The 16,991-nt window shown below is 46.3% G+C and overlaps 1 protein-coding gene across 2 annotated transcripts in view; it reads right to left on the reverse strand.

The window, feature by feature from the left end:
- Positions 1-16,991, reverse strand: part of OSBPL1A (oxysterol binding protein like 1A) — a 111,133-nt gene that overhangs the window by 16,675 nt on the left and 77,467 nt on the right. For both annotated transcript variants that reach the window (XM_066578037.1, XM_066578038.1), the window contains one exon: positions 7,946-8,021. In XM_066578037.1, coding sequence (XP_066434134.1) covers positions 7,946-8,021 — 76 coding nt within the window. The remainder of the gene's footprint in view (positions 1-7,945; positions 8,022-16,991) is intronic.

A 16,991-nucleotide genomic window follows, 5' to 3' on the forward strand; every position in this document is an offset into this window, starting at 1 on the left:
AGCAGCACTTACTGGTGAAGGCATTATAGATCTATGACAACTCTTACGTTCTTGTTCTGTTTTGAAGATAGAGCTACATTTTATACTGTAATCATTTGGTAATCCGTTTCTACATGCCCACAGTGACATCTCTAGAATTATACTGCTGACGGTCCACATTTTTCTAACACCTCTACATGCATAGATAGTGGTTTATATATATGTATCGCAGTAATCGCTGTTTTCCTATGAATGCCAGCAGCACACTCCAGGTGGACCTAAATATAAATGTATCCAGACGTCATTGCTGCCCTTCCTCTTCTGCCAGCATTGTATATTGTTGATTCAGCTACCGAGAGCATAAAGCTTTCCAAAGACATACAATGCGGGCAGAGGGAGGGCAGCAGTGACATCAATGCCCAGCAGTTACAGCCAATATGGGCACAGCACTGACTCTGGAACACACAGGACCATTCTGCACTAATTTTACTTTTTTCCAAGAGCTTCACTTTACAATCATAATTATGAGCACTTGGACATGTAAGATACTTATATGCATGTTCACAAACAGGTGCTGGATACTCCAGATTATATCATAGCTCTAGAAAGGTACACAAAACACACTTATAGGGGGAGAAGACTGTTAGGGAGACATGTTACTTTTTTCCCCCTTTAAAGGGATTGTCCAGTTACCTCTTGAAATTTAAATGGCAGGTGCAGATGTGCTAAAACAACAAATCAAGTAGTGCTTACCTTTGCTCTGTACCGGCAATCCAGCGCTGCAGCCCGGCTGTTTAATTGAGGTCTGTGGATAACAGAAGTCAAGTGACCACTGCTTGCCAATCAGGCCCTGCGTCAGCACCCGGCAAACCCGGACAGATGTCGGGGCTCATTCCTCTTTGTCACGAGAGATAGGTCACAGTGAGCCGGGCTGCTAGGTCAGGCAAAGCAGTTGGGCCCCTCGATTTTTATTTTGCTTTTTTAATTACATACATGGGGACGTTGAGGGCATAATTGAAAGGGGGCAAACAAGCATAACCGAAAAGGGGGTATTATTACTAAAAAGGGGCAAACGTAGACCTTAGTTCTAAAAGGGGGCATTATTCCAAAAAAAGGTGGCAAATGGGAACATTATTTTTGAAGGACACAAATTGGAGCAATATTTCTGAAAAGGGGGCATTATTAATGGTGACAAAAATGGGAAGTATTAATGAGTGGAGGCAAAAGGAGCCATCAATACCAAGTAGAGATATAGTAGGCAACGTTATTGCTAAGTGGAAGCATTTTACCATGTGAGGTTCATTATAAGCAGCACTTCGTGTGTGGGGCCTACAGGACGCAGAAAAATGGGGGCAGAATTACTGTGTGGGGTACCACAGGTGGCATTACTACTATCTTGGGTACTATAGGAGGGGGGATTGTGTAAAAATGTGATAACGTTGGTAGGGTGATTGAAAAGCAATGAGACAAATATGTCAGGGTGTTATATTCCACAGAGAATTGTGGCCAGGAGAAGTAGTCATGACGGTCTGGTCCGGATACAGAAGAAAAGGGAAAAATTGAGCCACTCGAGTCAGAGAGGACGTCACTTGTGATCACTGGATATAACAGTACGGTAATCACATATATGGTCTGCAAAACACCTGTAGAGCTGGTATCTACCATTATATAGCCACTGTATGGGCTGCTATAGATTTACTGCCACATGTGTGTTACACACTGAGAATGGCTACGTAAAGAAAAAGGAGGAGTGGTACTGCGGTCCTTGAAGTACGGAACCACATTGGTTATTGATTTCATTACTAGGGCTAACAGAGCCAAACCGACTCTTTCGTCAGGCCAAATCAAAAAGAAGATTTAAACAGATAATACAAGTGGGAAATCAGAGTGTGACATCATGGGGATTTCACTCAATCCCCACAAGCCAGCGGTCATAGTATGTAAAGTAGATTGAAGATAAAATACGCATCAAAAATTTTCAATATTTTTCAAAAAGTAAAACAATAAAAATGAATAAAAAGCAATCAGTAGCCTGCATCAGCACATACAGTAATAGAAATACATAAAAGGAGTTTACAGAACCCCCCCCCCAAAAACACAAAATTCAATAAAGAGTTAAAATAAATAATGCACAATACATCAATCACAGGGCAAACAGCTGTTCTATCAAAAGAATGCAAGACGCATACAAAATAGCATACAAAATATCCATGCATAATTAACACAATTAAAAATAATACCCCTAAATCATTCCTGTAGGTAGGTGAACCGCGCCAAAAATCAATTTTACTAAAGCAGTTTTATTCTAAGAAATGCAATGATGAAACATAAGATGTGAAAATTTACATTATAGAGAAAACAAAAAAAACACAAAAGAAAAAGAAAAGACATTTATATCTAGTGTTTTCAAGTTAGTCAAGTCCATTAGAAAACTGTGTTTAAGGCCACTTTCACACAGCCAAGAAAATTATGCGAGATTTGAGCGTTTTGAGACGAAAAAACGTCTTGCATTCATGGGGTGGGGGAACCTTTATATATTTTTAAAAAATTAAATTAAAATCGCACGTGTTCCGAGCAAGATACGATCCAAGTTTGCGCTCACGTGTATGAAATTAGCTTAGCTTGTATATGCAACAAATCCCCTCTTTTTTAGTTTCTTGAATCTTTTTGGATACACGAGCTGGTATCTGTTCCATTAGGGGAACTTGTAGAAATTTAGGATCACAGTTGTAGGCACAGAAAAAGGTGTAGATACACTATGTAGCTCTAATTTGTTAGCCAGGTTAGACCTACGTTTGTTCCTTCTATTGTGTAATGGCTGAATCGTACAGCCTCTATATTGCAGTTTAAATTACCATAGGCATTGGGTAAGACAAAGAACAGCCTGAACTGCAATTCAGAAAACATTTAGTGGGGTCTTCATCCTGAGTAGTTAGCTATGAGGAACTTCTGTTTGTGTGAAATCGCCTCCAGCGGCCCCACAGTGAAGCAGCGATACCCGCTCCTGTGCAAAAGCACGTGAGCTAGTACATGCGGGCACGAGTGTCGGGCATTGTTTGCCTGACAGTCACCCTGTTTAAATGGGGCTTAAGTGTTCCCATCAGAAAGGATATAAAAAGCTCCTTCAAAGTAATCACATGTTCTGAATAACGACACCTTCCCCCCTTGTCTGCTGACAATATCATGCTTCGCAATGTATTAAGGGAATTTTTGGGGGATACACAAGTTACACATTTTTCCCACTGGACTTAACTAATTGAAAACACTTATAAATAAAAATTCTCCGTTTTCTCTCCCTTTTCTGATATTAAATGTCTTCTTTGCTGCCTTTTACCGTATATACTCGAGTATTAGCCGACCTGAGTATAAGCCGAGTCAATAAGTTTTACCACAAAAAACTGGTAAAACTTATTGACTCGAGTATAAGCCGAGCGATACTCGAGTATATACTAGGTAAAGAAAAAATGCAATACACCCCCCCCGGCGCAATAGTCTCCCCAGCGGTGCGGCAAGCTGCTTGAGAATTCTCCCCACCGTAATTCTCCCTGCTCAGCTTTGAATCCCCCCACCATTAGCACTGTGGAAGTAAGCGCTGTGATTGGATCGAGCGCCAGCCAATCACAGCCGGCGCTCGATAAACCAATCACAGCCATTCAGTGATGTCATCCACTGAATGGCTGTGAATGATCGAGCGCCGTCTGATTGGCTGGCGCTCAATCCAATCACAGCACTTACCTACACAGCGCTGACAGCGGGGGAATTCAAAGCTGAGCAGGGAGATGACAGTGGGGAAAATTCTCAAGCAGCTTGCTGCACCGCCAGGGAGACCATGGCATTGGGGACACAGACGCTGGCTGGGAGGAGAGTATTGCGGGTTTTTTGTTGTTTTTTACCTCACTCAAGTATAAGCCGAGGGTGGCTTTTTCAGACTAAAAAAAAAAAAATGTGCTGAAAAACTAGGCTTCTACTCGAGTATATATGGTATTTACTATTACATTTTCGAATCTTATTTTTCATCATCCTACTTCTTACAATTAGCGAAATCACTTTTTGGGGGCTGTTTGCCTACCTACAGGAATTATTTGGGGGCTTTAACCATGCATAATTAATAAAAAGTTAATGAAAAATAACTAGTTTGTATGCGTCTTGTCTTCTGTTGATATAACAGTCGTTTACTCTGATTTATTTATTGTGATTTATTTTAATTGGTTTTCTAACTTGCCAATATTTGTTTTTTGCAAACTGTTCTTCTGTATTTCTTCATGTATTTATGCAACCCACTGATTGCTATTAATTATTTATTGTCTAATTCTTTCTTTGAAGATGAAAAAAATATATTAAAAAAGTAAGAATTTGATGCATATTTTATCTGTTTTACATATTATGTCCAGTGGTGTGTGAGGATTGGTGGAGATCCCCATGATGTCAGACCCTTCCTGCTTACATTATCTATTTAACTGTTCCTTGTTTCTCGGTTCCTGTAATTTGGCCTGATGGAGTCTGTTTAATTCTGCAACACATAGCCCTAATAAAATCAATTATCCTTACCAATCTGGTACCATCATTCAAGGACAGCAGCGTCATTCTTTTTTTTTCCCCCACCACTTGTCCATTTTTCAGCTTGCTGGTACCAGGTCCTTGATGTCGGGACTGAAGTAGGATTGCAGCACGATCATCCCTTGTTGTGCATAGTGCTTTTCTTGCAACGCTCACAGATGGGCACATCTGCCTAAAATATCCAATTCTTTTACTGTTGATGCCTACACTATGGAAGAGTTTTTTTCCTTCTGATTTTCAGGCACACACTATAAAAAGGGGCCTACTGAGACACTCTCGCCCAAGGGAGCCATCCCTGTTACCAGTCAGAGGCTGCAGTCGCTGCCCATTCTCCTGGTATCAGCAGTCCCAGTCCGATGGAAGAGGGGGGCTTGATGCTTCTAACTCTGAACATTGATGCTGCGGCTCTGATTGGAAGGCAGCAGTCACCTGAATTCCACTGTCAGAGACCGGGAGAACATCAGGGGTGCAGCGCCGGGGGTTGAGGATTGTACGGGAGAACATCAGGGGTGCAGCGCCGGGGGTTGAGGATTGTACGGGAGAACATCAGGGGTGCAGCGCCGGGGGTTGAGGATTGTACGGGAGAACATCAGGGGTGCAGCGCCGGGGGTTGAGGATAGTACGGGAGAACATCAGGGGTGCAGCGCCGGGGGTTGAGGATAGTACGGGAGAACATCAGGGGTGCAGCGCCGGGGGTTGAGGATAGTACGGGAGAACATCAGGGGTACAGCGCCGGGGGTTGAGGATAGTACGGGAGAACATCAGGGGTGCAGCGCCGGGGGTTGAGGATAGTACGGGAGAACATCAGGGGGGCAGCGCCGGGGGTTGAGGATAGTACGGGAGAACATCAGGGGGGCAGCGCTGGGGTTGAGGATAGTACGGGAGAACATCAGGGGTGCAGCGGCGGGGTTGAGGATAGTACGGGAGAACATCAGGGGTGCAGCGGCGGGGTTGAGGATAGTACGGGAGAACATCAGGGGTGCAGCGCTGGGGTTGAGGATAGTACGGCTTAATTTTTTATTTTAGGATGTCTGCACCTGCTATTTAAATTTTTGAATAGTAACCGGACAACCTCTTTAAAATCAGATAATTTGCCATTTGGTTCTTTGCAGTTTTCTACATGAGGTCTTATCAAACTCCACATCAGTGTTTATTACAGTTTTGCTGGAAACAAGTTTAGGAGGATAAAATTACTATACTCCTCATTAGGTCAGGTTTTGTGTTTTTGAATAGTGCAATCAGACCGCCCATCAGTAAGATGGCATAATTTTAAAATGGGTGGAATACTTTTGTAGCGGGGAAGGAATCCGTGGCAGATTTACAGCAAAATCTGCATGCAACATGCAGATTCGCAGCAAGATCCTCAACAGGACTTGCAATATATTAGTAGGGAGACTATGGACATAAAATGATCTAATATGGGAAAAGCCAGATCTTGGCTGCTTCAATTGTCCACATGAAGTAACACGCATTATCTTGACCTGCGAGAGGAGTTTTGTTCTGGGGTAGCTGCATTATGCAAATTTCACTCGAACATTTTTGTACCAGACGAGCGTTCGTGACACAAACATTAAGGCTGGGGTCACACAGGGCGGATTTGCCGCGGTTTTGCCGCAGCAGATCCGCCCGCGGCAAAACCGCCCGCGGCCGCTAAGCCCGGGATTAGCCAGCCATGTGGACGAGGTTTCTCAGAAATCTCGTCCACACGGGACGGCTAATCCGCTGCGGTAAATCCGGTTGAAACCGCGGCTGCGGCGGCCGCAGCCGCGGTTTCAAAAGAAGCAGCATGCTCATTCTTTTTGTCATTCCGCTGCGGCCGCGCTCTCCTCTATGGGAGCGCCGGCCGCAACGGAAGAGCAAGCGGCCGGACCGCTTCAAAGCCGCCGCGGCTTAAACCGCGGCGGCTCTGCCGGCGGAGATCTCGCGGTTTTTGCTGCGGCCAAACCGCGAGATTTCCGACGGCAATCCGCCCCGTGTGACCCTAGGCTCAAGGATTGCTACATCTGTATATCATGAAGGGTGCTATGCAACTTCATCCTTTACATATATGCCAGAACTTTCTCAGCATTACTCACCATGAATATAGTACTCAACAATCTGCTTAGAAGGGTTCAAAATTAGAGATGAGCGAGCATACTCTGTAAGGAGTTATACTCGAGAGCATCGCCTTTTTCGAGTACCTGCTGGCTCGTCCCTGAAGATTCAGGGGGGTCGGGGGCGAAGAGTGAGAGAGATCCCCCTTCCCGATCCCCTCTGCAACACCCCCGCTCACCCCTGCGGCCCCCCGAATCTTCAGGGACGAGCCAGCAGGTACTCGAAAAAGGCGACGCTCTCTCGAGTATATCGCCTTACCGAGCATGCTCGCTCATCTCCATTCAAAATGTTTATTTATGTATAACGCACACAGTACAGCCTGTGGAAAGTTAGATCCTGCCTTATAATGGATATAATATAACGCATCACTTCCATCCTGTTCATATGTGGCTTAACAGGGTTTTCCAGGACTTCTGATAGTGATACTGGAAGTCTATCAATATCAGATCGGTGGCGTTACAACTTCTGGTACCCCTGTTGATCAGCTGTTTGAAAAGGCTACTGCCTTTTTTTTTTGTCTATTCCATCATGTGGCTTTTGTACAGCCAAGTCCCATTCAACTTAATGGGATTGAGCTGCAACAGGCACTGCCGCTATGAAACAAAAAGGCACTGTGCCTTGTATACAGTGAAGAGAGTCTTCAAAAAGTTGATTGACAGATGATCTAGGAGTCAGACCCCCTTCAATCTGATATTAAAGGGTTTTTTCCATGACTTAAAACTGTCTAACCACAGCTCTAGCTTCCTGGCTGCTGCCGCCTAGTACATGTGACTGCTGCAGCCAATCACTGGCCACATATGACTTTCTATAGCCAGTAACTGGCTGCAGCAGCCAGGAAGCTACAGCAGTTTTTTGGTTTTTTTTTAACAATTAAACAATTTTAGGTCATGGGAAAACCCCTTTAAGGAACTATTCTAATGACCGATCTTTGATTTTCAAGTACCAGAAAACAACTTTAAACCTTCATTTATAAGGTGTGTGACTGCTCAGTTTTCAATGAGAATGTAAGCTCTTGGTAAGAGCTGGTGATGACTATCCAAATGATATGGTACCATGGAATAGGCTGATAGGTTAAAAGGCAACACGTTATAAAAATTAAGTCTTTATGTTGCAACAAAGTACAAAAAAATGTAGCAAGTATTCAGCACTTCCTTATAATCATTCTCTATTGTCCGTGTCATTCCAATGTCCCTTGAAATGTCTCAGATACCCAATGAGAATTTTAAAAAGCCAAAAACATGTCTGTGCTTCATGAAGGAAGATAAATGATGATTATAATGGATTTAATTGAATGGATAGAGAAGAATGCACTTACCATTCCAATGCACTTTCTTAAAATACTCCAAATGCTGAAGTCATTTCTGGAAAACATAGGGGACGGCAGAGTCGTTCTGACAAAAGAAACAGACATTGTTCAGCCATGGGAGACATCGGAGCTCAGGAATGCAATCATTTTACTGCAGTACATCCATAATCAGAGAGGCTTTGTGTCTGTGCAAAGCAATTTACTGCAGGAAGTTGTGCATTTATAAAAAGCCAAGTTATCCATTCAGAAAACTATACAATATTGTAGAAATCTCTTCTAAATTAGTTTAACGTATGTATTTCACAAGTGGCAGTGGCCAGATCATAAAAACAGGGTTTGACGCTTCATCAGTTTCTTCATTGTGAGATACTGGACTGCAGCCAGATTTGTATCGAAAAACACATATGCAACAGTGATGGCGTGTATGGCATAAATACAGAACATATATAGGACAAAACCCAAACACCTAAGTCACCTACTTAAATGGGTTTCCCCACGTTATTTTATATAGTTTTGAGCTCCTCCCGGCCAAAAACGAGAGTAATATCATGGTAAAGTACTGCGATTGAAAATCGCGGCGCTTTGTCTTGTCCACGTGCGAGAGGACCCTTAGGGGATGTTCTGAGAAGGAATCAAATAGAATACCATGGGAGTGCCATAACAAATTTTATAAGCAATGTCTATACACAACTAGAGATGAGCGAGCATACTGGATAAGGCAAACTACTCGAGTGAGTAGTGCCTTATGCGAGTACCTGCCCGCTCGCCTCTAAAGATTCGGCTGCCGGCAGGGGAGAGCGGGGAGGAACGGAGGGGAGATCTCTCTCTCCCTCTCTCCTCCCCTGCTCACCGCCGCAACTCACCTGTCACCCGCGCCGGCAGCCGAATCTTTAGAGATGAGCGGGCAGGAACTCTAATAAGGTACTACTCGCTTGAGTAGTTTGCCTTAGCGAGTATGCTCGCTCATCTCTATACACAAGCCTTTTTTTGGGATTTTAACAATAAATATGTTCTGTTTTATCTGATCTAACAGAAATGTAATTTTTAATCATGGGGCCACCCATGCAATAAATGCAAAGCATAGGTTCAGCTCACAACTCAATTTTCTTTGTTATCGGCGTAAAGGGATATGGAAAGAATATTTTTCCCTGTATGACTTTGCAAATAATAGCATAACCAATAGCATAACCAAAAGGACACCGTTTTAGCGTATGCTGGCTAAGTGGAGCCTTAGGCCGTTTTCACATGGCCAAGAAAATCATGCGGCCTTTTTTGTGTCATATGGGGGTTATACACGTGTGCGATGTGGGAAGCAAATCATGGCATATCCTATCTTTGAGTGTGCCTATGCTTCACCCATTGTTTTCAAATGGGCCGGCGGCAGCATCGCGTGCTAAGTACATGTGATGCAAGGTCTCCCCATTGAAAACAATGGGAGACACTCCGCAATCCTCTGCCGCGAATGTCAGCTGCAACAGAAGATCGTTACTTCCCTGAAGTGATGCGAGGCGGTTTTGATATAGAAACGCCTCGCATCCGCAGGGTAATCCCCATGTCTGCAAGCGTGATATCAAGGAAGCCTCAAGAGGTGTTTTACCTGATGTCTGATCAGACTATGGCTTTCTAGCATAAGCCTTGCCGGTGTGCCACAAACGTAGGGCATAAATGTAGTGGAGGCTCATTTAACAACTTGTTTATAAAATAAAAACAGATAATTAAACAGTTCTTTACAACATACGTAAAATCAGGTAACGGCACCATGGGGATTACACATGAAATGCGCTGCGCGGGCACTTGGCAGTCTCCAGGCTGTAGCGGAGGCCGTTATCTTCCGCTATAGACATGGGGTTAATGACAACACAATGCTCTCATCTCTTCAGATTTGTATACTGATGAAGAGGTTATGGAATTTGTAACTTTTTATGAGACATACCAAGAGAATCATCTGGGCTTCGGGCTTCGCTGATCTTTTATAATGGAGAATTATCAGTAATTTGCCCCAATTCTTGCCCCAGTACAAAATTCCACAGGGCATAATGCATCAGAAGTCAAGCTGTTCACAGACTGTAGACAGGGTGGGATCTTTAGAGCATAACCAGCTTAGTTCAGTTTTCAAACATGGATCAGATCAGCAATTGCCTAATCATTTTTAAATGTTTGGGTCACAACACGACCGCATTCACTTGCAAAATGAAGCGATGCAAAATGCAGCGATCTTCGGCATGAAATGGAGACACCCCCGCCTTATGGTGCTCACATGACTACACATCTTACTATAAAGTTCTCAGACTTTGATAAGCAAAGCACATGATTCTGTAATATATGAAAACAGAATTATTAACCATCTTAGAGCTGCCACCAATATCAGTTTCATCCCCCCCTTCCAAGAGCCATAACATTTTCATTTTTCCATCGACACACAATTTAATGAAATTGTGGGAACAACTAAGAAATCTTGTGGGGTAGAAAGCAAAACAAAAAGCAGCTCACTATTCTGGAATTTTGTTTCTTTGCATTTTACGGTGTTCAGTGTGCAGTAAGGATACCATTACTTTAGGCCGCCTGCACACGGAAGAGCCGGATTCTTCATCCATACTGCAGAAGGACCTGGCGGCTTGCTGCCAGACATGCGAGGTACTGATTTTTTTTTCTTAATTTTTTTTTTCCTCCGCGCTGTCACTACACGATGACACGGAATCCGTGTTAATTGCAGACGGGCCGCGGGTCGGACAGGTTCCATTGACTTCAATAGAAGCCATCCACGCAAAAATGAAGCATGCTGCAATCTTTCTTCCGCTTGCGGAGGAGGAGAGATGGCCGCAGTGGAGACGACGCTAAAATTGACATGCCGTGGCTTTGATTTCCACGGAGCATTTCAGTCTCAGTGCGGCTTGGCCGCAACAGCTTTTCCGCAGCGTGCAGACGAGAAAGTCTGCACAGAAATTCCGTGGCAATTCCGCCCTGTTGGAACCCAGCCTTACTGTATCTGTGTGGCAGATTAGGAATAAGACTACCTTCACATAGGCAAGCGAGATATCAGGCCCAATATCATGCCTGCCAATGTGCACTACACCGGCAGATCGGAAGCGTTTACATGCAAAAATGCCTCACATCACTTCTGTGAAGTTTCAACTTGTTTCACGCGTGTCGGACAACCAGCAAGTGTTTCCAATTTATTTCAATGGGAAACATCACATCGCATGGCATCCAGTGTTTGACTGTCCTATTAAAAACAATGGGCGTTGCATTCCAGTGAACACTACAAAAAAAAAAGCGATTTTTAACTTTATAGCGATGCAGTAAACTAAAAAAAAAAATCGCATGTCCTATGACTCCATTAAAAAAGAATGGCATTTCACGTGGGTTTTGTGCGTCTCGCAACATAACACTCACGAGATTCCCACTCGTGTGTATGGAGTCTTAGGCAGAAAGGAGTGGCTTCCATGATGAACAGAAGCCGTGAGGAAAGTATGAATTATAGCGCTAGTGAAAACCGCTAACCTCTAAAATACTTGACATATTTAAAAAGAACAAGTGTCCATACTTTGAGAAGATACAAGACCAAAGCAGTGTACACGACAACCCCATGATACCACCTGAAAAGGATTACAAAAACTGTGTTCTAGGAAGAGAAAAAAAAAAAAAATCACCAAGTCTTTCATTGTAATTAGTAAATCTGCTAAACCAATGATCAACATGCAACAAAATATACTTTTGATGCCTTTGGCCTTATGAATTTCCAAACATACATATGAGTGATAACACTAAAATAAGACTGAAGTTGTGCAACACTTACATATAGAAAGGTAATGCTTTACTATTTTTTTTTTTGGGCCCCTTTTCAACCAATGGAGTGCTCCAAGAAATCCATTTTGGTCACATTTAGGCAGGGCTCACATGACCATATGGGAATTGTGTATTACGCGGGCTCTTTATGTCCCTGTGATACGCGGTAGCTCACAGGCAATCCATTACATTGTCTTACGCAGTTCCTCTCGCATTAGCATGATGGAATTGTACAATTCAGAAGCACAAAATAGAACGCAGCATGTTCTATATAGCCAAGATGAAGCCCATTATCACGTATATACCTGCAGCCCATACGCAATTACATTGCGTATGGGCTGCAGGTATAGGAGTCATCTCTAAGCGACAGTGCGGGAAATCTAGACAAAAAAACCCCCAAAACAAACAGGTGTACTGCACAACCACCTGCACGAGTACGCAGTGATGCGCAGTACAAATTTTGCCGCCGTATACAGGGTCATTGCCAGGATCACTACTGTAAGACACTGCAGGAGCCCCGCGGAGTTTTACGCTTACTACCTATTCCCACCTACTACCCGCTTAATTATTTTATATGAATGCTGGCAACTTCTGTTTTTAATGTAAATAGGCTACTAGGGTAAATATAACAGAACTGTCTGGTCTCATTTATGATCTTATTTTACACTGTATATACTGCTACATACTGTAGTAGTAAAACTCCTTCTGTAACGGTCTCTGGTCTTCAAGACCCCAGTGGGCAGAGATTCAGAAAGCAGGATGGGTAAAGAAAACTAGTTTTAGCATGGCAGCAATGAAAAAGGACTCCACATGTTTTCATGCAAGTCCCATTTATAGTGCATGGGCGCTTCTGTACGCCTTTCATGGGTCCCGCTAGTTCGTTGATGTTAGAAGCTTCATCTGCTTTTCCCAGCCTGTGGGAGGATCAGCTTGTTTGTCTGCTAGTATCTAACCCTGTACAAACTCCAATAAAAAAACAATATCTGATGGGCTTCCTAGGAAGCAGATTAAGGGCTCCTGTCCACAGACGAATTTGCAGTGTGGCGTTCGGTGCAGGATTCCACCTCCGGACTCCACAAGCAAATCCAGCCCATAGCATGCAATGTAAAAACAAATTTCCTGCCCACAAGCATGCTGTGATTTGTGCAGGCTACGCGCAGACAGCTTCCATTGAAGTCAATCTCTGAGACGTTAGCGCGCTTTTCAGGCCAATAGAAAAAGACAGGGAAGGCATTACAATTTCCCCCTGCGACGTTCAAGCCCTATACCACCCCCCTGCAGTGAGTGGCTGGCGAGATCAGGTGTCAACCGAGTATATAAATCGGCCCCTCCCGCGGCTCGCCACAGATGCATTCTGACAGAGATCAGGGACAGTGCTGCTGGTGCCGGAGCTGCTATAGGGAGAGCGTTAGGAGTTATTTTAGGCTTCAAGAACCCCAACGGTCCTTCTTAGGGCCACATGTAACCGTGTGCAGTACTGTGGAGGCTGCTTTTTGCAGTGTTGCACATTTTTTTTTTTTGTATATCGGCCGTGCAGAGCATTGCGCCCTGCAGTAATTATACATAGTCCAGGGCCAGTAGTGGTGGTGAGGCAGGGACAGAAGACATATTTATTGAATATAGGCAGTGGGCCTTTCCAAAAACATTTGGGAAAAAAAATCTATTTGGGCTGCCTGTGACTGTCCTCAGTGTACTGGGTCTGTGCTGGGGGTAGTTGTCCTCCTACGTCATACGCAGCCAGCTAAGTGTTACAGCAGGCTTGCGCAAAATTATTTCCTGGCTCTGCTGTGCGTTCCGTAAGCGAAGTCAGCCTCCAACCACAGGCCAATAAGTGGCACATTTAATTACAGCGTTCTGTTTCTGCACTACTGGTAATACAGCATGCTGAGGGGTAGGGGTAGGCCTAGAGGACATGGACGCGGGCGAGGACGCGGAGGCCCAAGTCAGGGTGTGGGCACAGGCCGAGCCAGTGCGGTGTCCAGGGGTAGAGGCAGGGCCAGACCGAATAATCCACCAACTGTTTCCCAAAGCGCCCCCTCGCGCCATGCCACCCTGCAGAGGTCAAGGTGCTCTACGGTGTGGCAGTTTTTCACAGAGACGCCTGACGACCGACGAACAGTGGTGTGCAACCTTTGTCGCGCCAAGATCAGCTGGGGAGCCACCACCACCAGCATGCGCAGGCATATGATGGCCAAGCACCCCACAAGGTGGGACGAAGGCCGTTCAGCGCCTCCGGTTTGCACCACTGCCTCTCCCCCTGTGCCCCAACCTGCCACTGAGATCCAACCCCCCTCTAAAGGACACAGGCACTACCGTCTCCTGGCCTGCACCCACACCCTCACCTCCTCTGTCCTCGGCCCCATCCAGCAATGTCTCTCAGCGCAGCGTCCAGACGTCGCTAGCGCCACTGTTTGAGCGCAAGCGCAAGTACGCCGCCACGCACCCGCACGATCAAGCGTTAAACGTGCACATTGCCAAATTGATCAGCCTGGAGATGCTGCCGTATAGGCTTGTGGAAACGGAGGCTTTCAAAAGCATGATGGTGGCGGGGGCCCCGCGCTACTCGGCTCCCAGTTGCCCCTACTTTTCCCGATGTGCCGTCCCAGCCCTGCACGACCACGTCTCCCGCAACATTGTACGCGCCCTCACCAACGCGGTTACTGCCAAGGTCCACTTAACAACGGACACTTGGACAAGCACAGGCGGGCAGGGCCACTATATCTCCCTGACGGCACATTGGGTGAATTTAGTGGAGGCTGGGACAGAGTCAGAGCCTGGGACCGCTCACGTCCTACCCACCCCCCGAATTGCGTGCCCCAGCTCGGTGGTGGTATCTGCGGCGGTGTATGCTTCCTCCACTAAACCACCCTCCTCCTCCTACGCAACCTCTGTGTCACAATCAAGATGTGTTAGCAGCAGCACGTCGCCAGCAGTCGGTGTCGCGCGGTGTGGCAGCACAGCGGTGGGCAAGCGTCAGCAGGCCGTGCTGAAACTACTCCGCTTAGGAGAGAAGAGGCCCGCGGCCCACGAACTGCTGCAGGGTCTGACAGAGCAGACCGACCGCTGGCTTGCGCCGCTGAGCCTCCAACCGGGCATGGTCGTGTGTGACAACGGCCGTAACCTGGTGGCGGCTCTGCAGCTCGGCAGCCTCACGCACGTGCCATGCCTGGCCCATGTCTTTAATTTGGTGGTTCAGCGCTTTCTGAAAAGCTACCCACACTTGTCATACCTGCTCGGAAAGGTGCGCCGGGTGAGCACATTTCCGCAACTCCAAGACGGACGCTGCCACCCTGCAACATCGGTTTAATCTGCCAGTGCACCGACTGCTGTGCGACGTGCCCACACGCTGGAACTCTACGCTCCACATGTTGGCCAGGCTCTATGAGCAGTGTAGAGCTATAGTGGAATACCAACTCCAACATGGGCGGCGTAGTGGGAGTCAGCCTCCTCAATTCTTTACAGAAGAGTGGGCCTGGTTGGCAGACATCTGCCAGGTCCTTGGAAACTTTGAGGAGTCTACCCAGATGGTGAGTGGGGATGCTGCAATCATTAGCGTCACCATTCCTCTGCTATGCCTCTTGAGAAGTTCCCTGCAAAGCATAAAGGCAGACGCTTTGCGCTCGGAAACGGAGGCGGGGGAAGACAGTATGTCGCTGGATAGTCGGAGCACCCTCCTGTCTATATCTCAGCGCGTTGAGTAGAAGGAGGAGCATGAGGAGGAGGGGGAAGAGACAGCTTGGCCCACTGCCGAGGGTACCCATGCTGCTTGCCTGTCATCCTTTCAGCGTGTATGGCAGGAAGAGGAGGAGGAGGATCCTGAAAGTGATCTTCCGAGTGAGGACAGCCATGTGTTGCGTACAGGTACCCTGGCACACATGGCTGACTTCATGTTAGGATGCCTTTCTCGTGACCCTCGCGTTACACGCATTCTGGCCACTACGGATTACTGGGTGTACACACTGCTCGACCCACGGTATAAGGAGAACCTTTCCACTCTCATTCCCGAAGAGGAAAGGGGTTCGAGAATGATGCTATACAACAGGGCCCTGGTGGACAAACTGATGGTAAACTTCCCATCCAACAGCGCTAGTGGCAGAAGGCGCAGTTCCGAGGGCCAGGTAGCAGGGGAGGCGCAGAGATCAGGCAGCATGTACAGCGCAGGCAGGGGAACATTCTCCAAGGCCTTTGCCAGCTTTATGGCTCCCCACCAAGACTGTGTCACCGCTCCCCAGTCAAGGCTGAGTTGGCGGGAGCACTGTAAAAGGATGGTGAGGGAGTACGTAGCCGATCGCACGACCGTCCTCGGTGACGCTCTGCCCCCTACAACTACTGGGTGTCGAAGCTGGACACGTGGCCTGAACTCGCGCTGTATGCCCTGGAGGTGCTTGCTTGTCCTGCGGCTAGCGTCTTGTCAGAGAGGGTGTTTAGTGCGGCTGGGGGAATCATCACGGATAAGCGTACCCGCCTGTCAACCGACAGTGCTGACAGGCTAACACTCATCAAGATGAACAAAGCCTGGATTTCCCCAGACTTCTCTTCTTCACCAGCGGACAGCAGCGATACCTAAGCAATACGTAGGCTGCACCCGCGGATGGAAGCATCGTTCTCTATCACCATCAAAAACGGGGACATTTTTGCTTCATCAATCTGTGTATAATATTCCTCCTCTTCCTCCTCCTCCTCCTCCTCCTGCTCCTCCTCCTGAAACCTCACGTAATCATGCTGAACGGGCAATTTTTCTTAGGCCCACAAGGCTCAGTCATATAATTTTTCTAAACTATTTTTATACGTTTTAATGCTCATTAAAGCGTTAAAACTTGCACCTGAACCAATTTTTATTTTAACTGGGCTGCCTCCAGGCCTAGTTACCAATTAAGCCACATTAACCAAAGCGATTAATGGGTTTCACCTGCCCTCTTGGTTGGGCATGGGCAATTTTTCTGAGGTACATTAGTACTGTTGGTACACCAATTTTTTGGGGCCCTCGCCTACAGTGTAATCCAATTAATTTTTTGCCCACCTGCATTACAGCGGACGTTACATCAGCTGTGCTGGGCACTGCAATGGGATATATTTATGTACCGCCGGTGGGTTCCAGGGAGCCACCCATGCTGTGGGTCCACAGGCAGTTGTAACTGCATGTGTCCACTTCTAAAGAACCCCAGTCTGACTGGGGCATGCAGTGTGGGCCGAAGCCCAGCTGCATTAAACATGACATTACCTCAGCTGTGATGGGCAATGCTATGGGATATATTTATGTGCCGCCGGT

Source organism: Eleutherodactylus coqui, chromosome 9 (assembly GCF_035609145.1).
Source record: "Eleutherodactylus coqui strain aEleCoq1 chromosome 9, aEleCoq1.hap1, whole genome shotgun sequence".
Taxonomy (NCBI): Eukaryota; Metazoa; Chordata; class Amphibia; order Anura; family Eleutherodactylidae; genus Eleutherodactylus; species Eleutherodactylus coqui.